Source organism: Neomonachus schauinslandi, chromosome 9 (assembly GCF_002201575.2).
Source record: "Neomonachus schauinslandi chromosome 9, ASM220157v2, whole genome shotgun sequence".
Taxonomy (NCBI): Eukaryota; Metazoa; Chordata; class Mammalia; order Carnivora; family Phocidae; genus Neomonachus; species Neomonachus schauinslandi.
In genome coordinates, this window is record NC_058411.1 from 41,715,448 (window position 1) to 41,726,092 (window position 10,645).

At 43.8% G+C, this 10,645-nt stretch overlaps 1 protein-coding gene across 1 annotated transcript; it reads right to left on the minus strand.

The window, feature by feature from the left end:
- Positions 1–7,524: 7,524 nt before the first annotated feature.
- Positions 7,525–8,038, minus strand: LOC110590667 (40S ribosomal protein S24-like). The gene has a single exon (XM_044918142.1). It carries the CDS (start codon positions 8,012–8,014, stop codon positions 7,622–7,624), a length of 393 nt encoding a protein of 130 aa, XP_044774077.1. The 5' UTR covers positions 8,015–8,038; the 3' UTR covers positions 7,525–7,621.
- Between the last annotated feature and the right edge of the window lie 2,607 nt (positions 8,039–10,645).

Genomic DNA, 10,645 nt, shown 5'->3' on the forward strand with positions numbered 1-10,645 from the left:
TTGAAATAATCTTTTCTTCCAGTAAGTCTATGCGGAACACATGAAGTAGTCAGCAAGACAGTGAGGAGTTAGTATGGCTGAGCTTATCCATCAGGCCAAATGCCACACAGGACAGCAGCCTTTGGGTAGTGGGACACTCAGCTGTAGTCAGGGCACTGGCACAAAATCCACACCTGGTGTGCCTCTTAGCAAGATTCCCTGCAGCTCTGGACTCCTCAGTGTCATCGTGTGTGAGGTGGGGATAAGACGTGGCTTGGCAGGAGGTCGGGTCACAGAGCCCAGATGAGAGGACTGTAACTGCAAAGTACGTGGCAGAGCCACTGTCCACAGCAGGCACGAAATACTGTTCATCTGTTGATTCGCCCACTCAGTCCACTCCTAAGGGACCACAGATCGTTCCCTGTGCTCTTTAGGAAATGCGGTGTTCCTCTCGGTTCTATGCCTAAAATCATTTTCAGAAGTGGGGTTTCTCAAGTGAAGTCTGCCCTGGTGATGTGGTGATGTGCACAGAGCGGTATAAATGCCGAGGACCTCACTAGCAGGTGCAGAGGTCCGAGCTAACAGAGTAGCCCTCGCTCTTCCCCACAGGTCAGACTTGCCTCCCCGACCCAGCTGGTGGGTCAGAACTATTCAGAGGCGGCCCTGGCTAATTGGCAAGGTGCCAACTTAGCCCGCTCCACCGTCCTCCCTTGGGTCTGAGCCCTGGTACCTATCCCAGCATAGCCATTTTCCTGGTGAGACCCAGAACCTCCTGGAATGAAGAGCTCTGCAGAAAGAGCCTCGGGCTGAAGTTGGCAAGACCGGGGTTCCGATCCTGACTCTGCTGCTGAGCGACCCCATTCAAGCCACTTCACCTCTCTTGTCTTTGGTTTCCTTTTGTGTAAAATGTAGAATCTGAATTGCTGGTTTTCAAAACTTTTTCCCCACATCTTCAGAACCCAGGGCAATCCTGTGGTCCCCAAGGCAGAGTGAACACCAGCAGGGCTGCTCTCGATTCCAGGGGGATGAGCTCCAAGGTCCCTCTTAATCATTTCTCACTCTGTGAGAAGCTTCTTCAGCTCTCTGGGTTTCTTTCTTCACACGGGTTTCTGGTGCCTGGAAGCCGGAGAACACCCCTTTCTTTCTTTTTTTTTTTTTTTAAAGATTTTATTTATTTATTCATGAGAGACAGAGAGAGAGAGGCAGAGGGAGAAGCAGGCTCCCAAGGATCAGGGAGCCCGATGTGGGACTCGATCCCAGGACCCTGGGATCATGACCTGAGCCGAAGGCAGACGCTTAACCATCTGAGCCACCCAGGTGCCCCAGAACACCCCTTTCTTGATGTAGAGACTCACAAGCCTTTATTAGGATGAGAGAGGGTTCACGCATTAAGCCACTGTCCCCTTCGTTGTGACTTAAGTGGTTAGCTTGCCTTCAGCCACCTCTGTAGGACTCGAGAGAACAGAATCTAGACAGAAAAGAAGAGGCTAGGGAGAAACAGTGGCCCTGTGGCCTGAGTCAGGGGCAGGGTGAGAACAGCTCCCCCCAGTGTCTCAGCTGTGCGACGATCTCGTCAAGAAGGCCTTACGGACAAGGGAGTTCTAGAGAGGAGGCTCCGGGTGGTGTCCACAACACAGCTGTGCCTCATGCAACACTTCCCTCCCCAGGACCCCTATGCCAGTTACCTCGGGGAGCCAGCTTTTGGTAAGAGGAAAGACAAAGGAATGTGCCTAATTTGTGTGTGTGGGGGGGGGGGCAAGATGGCATCCTAAGTGTCAACGTGTTCTCTTCAGAGCAGAAACAGTTACCTCCATTCTCAACTGTAACTTTTCTCTGCATTGCTCAGGAAGCCATCTGTGGAGGTGGCATGGGGCGGGCAGCCACACCAGCAGCTGACGTTTTTGAACGCTTACTGTGAACAAGCCCTGCATCCAACGTGGGGCTCAAACTCACCACCCTGAGATCCAGAGTTGCGCGCTCTGCCCACTGAGCCACTGCCCCTGACACACATGATTTCAGGTCATCATGAGCAACCTTCTGAGGAGGGTAAAAGGCTGTTGTGCTAACATCTCTAGGTGAGGAAACAGTGTTAGTAATTACGAATTAAGAAAATTCACACAGAGCCAAAACTCAAACTTCACATATATCTGATTGTAATTCTTGTACTTTTATTTTTTCATCACTTTGCTCTCTTCTCTCCTTTTTTTTTTTTTTGCCTCTCTTCATCTTCTCAATTTAATCACTGCTAAGGTGAAAATTAACACAAGGAAAAGAGTGTACAGAAAAATAGGGAATTTCTGTTTCATTTCTGATTTTGTCCTCTGCATCTACTCTTATGTTTTCCCCACTTAAACCCATCTTTGGCTTTCCAACACCGACAGAGAAAAGTCCAACCCCCTCGGTCTTGTTTTCCGAGCTCTTTATAATGCCATGCCACATCCTTTGCAGATTTTTGGCTGCCACCACGTGGCCAAGGACAGCACCAGCTATCCAACTTCCTGCTGTTTCCCAAACACAACCTGTGCCTTCATGTTTCTGTGTCTTTGCTCATGCTGTTCCTTGTGCCTGGAATTCCCTTTCCTTGTTCATTTGTTCCTTGATTCCACATATATCGAGCTCCTCCTCCGGGCCAGGCTCTGGGGCTACAGAGGGGAATAAAGCCAGGTCTCTGACCTCAACTGGCTTAAGTCTGGTGGGACAGCCAGAGATGGAACAGGAAATTATAACACAGTGAGGGTGGGCGCATGGTGACAGCTCACCGGGGAGAGCTAACTCAGATTTTGGGGTGGGGAGGGAGGTGGGGGGAATGATAATTCACGTCAAGGGGCTTTCACAGAAGAAATGCCTGAGTTCAGGCTTGAAGAACGTTCCAGGCATGCAAGAGGGAATGAGAGAACTGGTGAATACAGGGAAAATAATTTGGAACTTTCAAGAGTGGATAAAGTGAGAATAAGTGGGAGGAGGATAGATGAGGCCAGGAGGGGCTTTTGGGTCTTAGAAAGGATTTTGGACTTGTAACTTGAAAAACTGGACAGCTACTGAGGGATTTCTGTACTTAAGCAGGGAAGCAACAATCATATTTGCAGCTTTGGTTAAATCAATTTGAAGAGTTTAGGGAAGACGCCAGAAACTTAAATATTTCCAAGACTTGAGTAAAGCTGGTCAAAAGTAAGAAAACACATGAGAAAGTTCATCACATCTTCAAAGAAATACATTTCCTCACATCTTCTTAAAGTCGTGGCCCTACTAATTTATCTTTCATTTTTCATTATTTTTCTTTCATTTTTTGTTTTTTAATAGATACAATAAATGAATTAAAGGAACATTTTAGTCTCTCTCAGCTGTAAGAGTTACTAATAGTAAATACCTGGATGAGTGGCAATGTTGATTTCTTGCCTCAGTGGGAGAGACCATGAGGCAGCGGCTGCACTGAACTCTGGTAAACAGGTCCCATCCAAGGGGCGCAGCCCCCATTCAGCTCCAGCTAATTTGCCATGCAAGCATATGGGACAAATCTAGACCTCTGCTTTTGCAAAGAAATCTCGAGATCAAAATTTTAATGTAAAAATATGCCAATTTTAAATTTAAAAAGAAAAGCATGCTGGTCAAACTAGGATTACAAGATGAAGCAAACAAAAGTACAGGACACCCTGTTAAATTTGAATTTCAGACAAACAATGAATGAGTTTCAGTAAAAATACATCCCAGTTATTGCATGAGACACACTAATAAAGTCTGATTTGTTGTTTATCTCAAATCAAATTTAACTGGTGGCAAACAAAGCACACACATGGATCGCATTAGGTATGTGAGCTACCAGCTGGCAACCTGTAGCATCCATCAGTGGTTCTGGATTATTCCTGAGGAGTGCCACCTTTTCATAGCAAATAGTTCATGTCACCATCTTTATTATGCTGAAATAAAGCTCGTAGATGATACGATCTATCTACATGCAGTATTTTTTTAAATCAACATGAGGCCCTAATTATCAGATAAAAAAGAAATAACAAGAACATTATTTCGACGGGCAGGGTTTGGCAGCACAATCTTGACTGTGTGGCAAGACATTCGAGGGACATGTGGCCACCCCAGGTACTGCAGGCTGTCTAGCTTCCCTGGACCCTGACAATGAAATGCTTGCACTGCCTCACAGTCTTCAAGATAACAAAAAGTACCCCCCTCCTGGGTCACCTTTCCCAAATGCCCCCTAGGTGGGGTGCTGTCCCCAGTAATGAACACCAGTTAGAGAAAGGATTGACGATTGTGGAGGGGAGAGGCAGAGAATGGCCCTTGAGGTTGGGAGCACAGGTGGAAAGCTGCTGCTTTTATCTAAGGGAAAAATGACTGGGGAATCAACTGGAAGTTGCGGGGGGGGGAGGGTGTAGGAAAGAAGGAGTCAAGTGGAACTATTCAAATAGGAATACAGGAGTAGGATTTTACTTCAGAATCAATGAATTCCATTCACTGAGCTTGCGATGTCTGTAGGAGATCTAAGAGGTACTGTCTGCTAGGCTGTGGAAGTGTGTGTGTGGTATTCCAAGGTCTAAGGTGGATCCAGAAATTTGGGAATGCACAGCATATCATCTACAAATTATAGAAGTCATGGGACTGGGTGAGATCGCTCACAGGGAGACTGCAGAATAAGAGGTAATATTATCCATAAACACAGCCCTGGAGAACACCAACTTTTATGAGATGCCCAGCCTCCATCATGGAGCTATAAAGCAGTTTCCAGAAAGAAAGTGGAGAATCCAGGAGAAAGTAGTATAATAAAAGGTGCGTGGGGCCAACTCTGCAGAGACAAACTTAACAGAGAGAAATTCTACAGAGAAGATAAACAAGATAAGAGTTGAACAAATAAAGGTCCAATCAGAAGATCCCCGGTGGCCTGACTGACCACAGTTTCACGGCAGTGCTGGGTGTGGAAGCCTACTTAGCGTTGATGAGGAAATGCAGACAAACTGTGCAAGGTATGCAGACCACTCTGTCAAGGGTCATGGCTGTGAAGGAGTGTAAGATCCTATTCACCTTTTTTTTTTTATTTAATTTTTTTTTAAGTAATCTCTACATCCAATGTGGGGCTTGAATTCACAAAGCCAAGATCAAGAGCTGTATACTCCACCAACTGAGCCACCCAATCCTATTCACCTGTAAGGCCCTCCTCATATGAGGTCTCTGAAGTTTCTCTTCCCTTCTGTATTTCTCAGGCTGCTCTTGTGGGTAAGTAACAGAAAACTGAACTCAAACTGGCTTAAAAAGTAAAATCTAGTAGTGGCCTAAAGGCTACTGGAAGAAGTTCAGTATGGACTTCAGGCATAGTTTGATCAGGGCTTTGGATCCAGTTCTCTCAGTTCTTTCCTTTTATGACTTCCCTATTTTATTTATTTAAAAATATGTATTGGGCAGGAGTGCCTGGGTAGCTCAGTCGGTTGAGTCTCAGACTCCTGATTTCGGCTGAGGTCATGATCTCAGGGTCCTGGGATTGAGCCCCGCATCGGGCTCTGTGCTCATCGAGGAGTCTGCTTGAGAATTCTCTCTTTCTCTCTCCCTCTGCCCTTCCCCCCACTTGCGTGCTTGTTCTCTCTCTTTGTCTCTCTCTAAAATAAATAAATAGATTTTTAAAATATATTTATTGGGCACCTACAGCATTCCAGGAACTTTCTCTGTTCTTGGGATACAAGAGTAAGCAAAACTAATTAAAGATCCCTGCCCCTATGGAGCATACGTTCAAATGGGAGAAGATACATATTTTTTTAAATGTATATATATTTTTTATATTTATATATTTATTTATATTTTATATATATAAATTTTACACGTATATAAGTCATATAGCATGTTAAATGATGATGAAGCCTATGGAGAAAGAAAAACATAGTGCGGGCTGAGGAGGATTGGGAGTGCAGGAAGGGGTGGGTTGTAGTTTATGTAGGTGATCAGGGAGCCTTCATCAAGAAAATGGCATTTGCGCAAAAGACACGAGGTTGTAAGAGACATATGGATGGCTTAAGGAAGAGTGTTCTGGGCAGAAGAAACAACCAGCACAAAGGTCCTGAGCAGGAATATTCCCAGCATGTTTAAACAGCATTAGGAGGCCAGGATAGCTGGAGTGGAGTGAGTAAGGGATCAGCAGTTGCATATTAGATCATGGAAGTAACAGAGGGCTAAGTTACATGGGCCACTATAAGGGCTTTGGTTTTTTATCTGCAGGGCTTTGAGTCAAAGAGTAAATGATCCAACTCGTTTAAGAGGATCTCTGTGGCTGCTGTGTTGAAAGTAGACTGTAAGGGAGTGAGAATGGAATCTAGGAAACCAGTTAGTAGACTCAAAGAGTCACAAAGGGAAAGACCTGAGAGAATTGGATCCAAAGCCCTGATCAAACTATGCCTGAAGTCCATGCTGAACTTTTAAGAGTCTATTAAAATAATGCAGGCAAGAGATAATATGGCTGGACCAAGGTGGTAGCAGGGGAAGTGATGAGACATGGTGGGATTCTGGAAAGAGTCTGAATGTAGGGCTAACAGGATTTCCTGACAGATAGGATGTGAGCGACGATGGAAGAGTCAAGAATGTCTTTAAGATTTTTGGCCTAGGCAGGTTTGGGGAGGAGGATCCAGGCTTAGGTTTTGGACGTGTGGAATTTTAGAAGTCTGTCGGACACCCAGGTGAAGATGTTGAGCAGGCAGAGGGATCTGAGTCTACATTTGAGAGAGAAGTCTAGACTAGCAAGATACATTTCAGAATTGTTGGCATACAGGTAATATTTAAAGCCATACAACTGGATGAATCACCAAGGAGGCCAAAGTAGGTAGAGAAGAGAAGACCAAATGGAGCCACAGGGCCTTCAAAACCAAGAGGTCTGAGAGAAGAAGGGAAGAACAAAGGAGACTCAAGATAGAAAGAAAATGGAAGGAAAGGTGGAATTTTCAAACAAAAGTCCTAGGTTTCCTTCTGAGAGGATCAGTTTAGGTTCCTTGAACAGGTCCCTATAGCCAATGAAAATAAGAGTCCATTTTTGACCTAATCACCTGAAAGGGCTCTTGGAGTGGGTTATACTTGTGAAGGCTCATCCCTAGCACCAAAGCGGGGAACAATCCCTTACAATCCCACCCAAAGGAAAAACTGAATATTTGGAAGCAGCCAACAAAGTGAATCTATGACCTTTCCACACATTCTCCAAGAGAATTGATAATTTGCTCAGAGCCTTTCATTCATAGTGATAATTTTAGAGTTATCACAGTTGGCTGTCTTATTTACCAATTTCTTCTCAGATCGTTAGCTCCTTGAAGAGGAACCATGCGGTATTCATCTTTGAACCCCAGGACCTAGCCCAAGTGAATACGTGTTGAAGCAAGTTAACCGTGAACATGTAAAGGTATGTCGATTTTTGGTCTTTCTGTGAGGCCTCCTGTGTGATCTAAAGCCTTAAAAAGAAAAAATTTTAAACTTAGAATAGCTTGATCCATCTGTTACATAACCACATGGACCTTCACCTGGTTAGACTGCTTTTATGAAGCTATTTCTTTTTTTTTTTTTTTTTTCACGTTAACATTCTTAGTTTATTGATCCTCTCATGAAAAATCTGCACAACCAGATAAAGCCACTGTAGCATCTTTACTCCTTCTGTTGTCCAATCTCCAGCTCACTTTTTGCCAGCACCAACATTGGCTTTTGCAGTCCCCCTGACTTTCTTCATTCTGTTCTTGCGTTCCTTTCGCTGTTTTCTTGATGTCTTTTTCTTCTCATACAGGCCATGTCTTGCAAGTCTGTGTTTGGGTTCATTTTTCTTTGCATAATCCAAGGAATCACATATCATGCCAAAGCCGGTTGTCTTGCCACCACCAAAATGGGTTCTGAATCCAAACACAAATATGACATCTGGTGTGGTCTTGTACATTTTGGCTAGTTTTTCCCGAATTTCTGTCTTAGGTACTGTTGCCTTTCCGGGGTGAAGAACATCAATGACCATCTGTTTCCGCTGAAGTAGTCGGTTAGTCATGAACTTCCTGGTCCGGATAGTTACTGTGTCGTTCATGATGGCGGCCTAGCTTCAAGCAGCCGGGGAGGAAAAGAGCTATGCAGCTATTTCTTAATGAGTGTAGCTGCAAGAACAATTAGTTCGTAAATAGCTTTGAGACTAAGACATCTAAAATAAATTTTTGGTAATTGAATTCACGGAGCTAACAGCTGAGAGTTCATGAAAAGTGGCTAAAATCCTATAAATTCATTTTATATATATGTATTATATATATATATAGAGAGAGTTTATGAGTACTAATTAAAACTCAAATGATTGGGGCGCCTGGGTGGCTCAGTCGTTAAGCATCTGCCTTCGGCTCAGGTCATGATCCCAGGGTCCTGGGATCGAGCCCCGCATCGGGCTCCCTGCTCCTTGGGAGCCTGCTTCTCCCCCTCCCACTGCCCCCGCTTGTGTTTCCTCTCTTGCTGTATCTCTCTCTGTCAAATAAATAAATAAAATCTTAAAAAATAAAAATAAAAAATAAAACTCAAATGATAACATAGTTGGTCAAAGACAGAAAAGTGCACAAAGAAAGTAAAATCCTTAGAAGGAAATCAAGTAGATAGGCATATGTTCTGCTATATAAGGTTTTTTCTCTATGCAGTTATGACTTTTTGTTGGATGTGATTTGTCCCATAGCATATCTGAATCTATACAGTGAATGATATTATTACAGAATTCTAATGAATTCTGTGCTTGGCCACAGTAAAGCAACATAGACTTTCGTAGAAGAGAGTAAAGAAGCCAAAATATTTTTCTGCCCAGCATTTGGGTGAAAAAAAAAAAAAAGAATGACAAAATGTAAACATCCAAAATATTATAAAGTATATTATATTCATTCAATCTATCATGGACTTAACACTTTTTTGGGAAGGTTTTCCATTGTTACCTCCTCCCAAAGACATTATCAGGATATATTTGTCTACATGGGCATTTTCAGAAATTTAAGCATTAATATAACTTCTTCAAATTAAAACAGATTCCAAAGGTTTACTTGTTTTCTTGTTTGTTTTTAGAAGATAATGGGAGGACACTGAAATAGTCCCTTTGAATAATGAAGGCATTTGATGCAACAAAATATTTGATCCTTATCAAATAAGTTGTCAGTATTTAAAATTTCCTTTTGAAGGCAAATTCTTCAGTTCTTATGAAAAGCATTGATCATAAGGATTAAGACAAAGAAATGCCAGTCACTGCTACGGAATTTGTCAGCTCAACCCGTACACGGTGCATGACAGTTCTTGGAATTACTGAGCAAGTTACCGATTTTGTTAGACTAGACTCTCTTCACAGTGAAATAAAAAAGAGGGCGCATCTGAAAAACCAGATAGTGTCATGAATAAGACATTTGGTAAATAAGAGCAATTAAAAATCAAAAACAGCTCACATCTGAAAAAACAGATAATAGAGCAGGTAAGACATTCGGTAAATATAACCAAAATAATGATGTTGCAAACCTCAACCTGAGTCAGCTACCCAGGGTGCAACTCTCCATCGAGTGATTCCTTTCCCCCCTTTACTAGGTCCTTCTAGAGTCTTGAAAAATCGGGGTAAACTCCAAAGGTCACAATGAAGTTGCCTTGTGGTGTTCTGCCTGGGGTGAAACTAGAAATGCAGTGAGATGAGCAGGTATGTGTACTTTGGGGTTCGTGTTAGAGGGAAATGGATGGACCTCCCCCCAGATTTTATCTGAGGTGGGGTCCCGGTAAAGTAGAAATGAGCTGGCCAGGAGTTTCAACGGAGAGAGGGCAAGGCGGGTGCAATGGGAAAGCTTGTGTTCTCTCCCACGCAGTACTCTCTTTCCCTGTTTGGTAGGGGTGATGGGGGCTCCGTCGTACGTTGTAATTCTCTGCTCACTTGCAGGGCTATCAGATCGCTTCTCTTTTTGCCCTTGAAAATGGCATTAAATGATTCTATGTGTGTGCGTTTGAGAAAGCCAGCGCAATATCCTATTAATCCGCTGAGCTACTTGAACAACTTGAAAATGATCAGAGCATGGTTGATGACTGTGTTGGTCAGGCTGCGAGCACTTTACAGAAGGCCATGGGAGTCATCCCATTTAAGGGATCTTCCCCTCTGTGGTCCCCCAGACCTCCTCTGCCCAACAGCTTGGCGGCCTCCATGTGGCCCATTGTGGCCATCCTTCCAGGACACGGGGTCAGTGTGGGGGTGGCGGGGGAGATCGTTGCCTTCTTCTCCCTCCAGGGAGCAACTTTTCTTCATAAGGATTCTTTTTCCCAGCAAGCAAAGATGACCTGGAAATTTGATAGTGCCAGAGTTACAAACTAGACTTTCTCAAGAGAGAAATCTTACCTTATAGAAACTAGCTTTTATCCTGCTGAGAAACTGTACTGTGCTGTGGAGATTGTCTCTTATTAGAGCCGCGAGAGCGAAGGGAAGCATGGAGAGCTATCTTCGGCACACCAAAAAGGCTGCTGGAATCGCGGATGACCCTGAAAAGAAACTGCAGTGTTACTTAGGGGGGAGGTGGGGCAAGACAAAAAAATGTCAACATGGGCCAGTTCCTAGTGCAGATTGAGCTTGAATACTCTTAAGCATACCAGGAGAAAAGTTCTCAAGGTTTCGAAACGCCTAGGTGATGGTGGAGTTCTTGGCTAACTTCCTAGAGCATTATTTGGCATTATA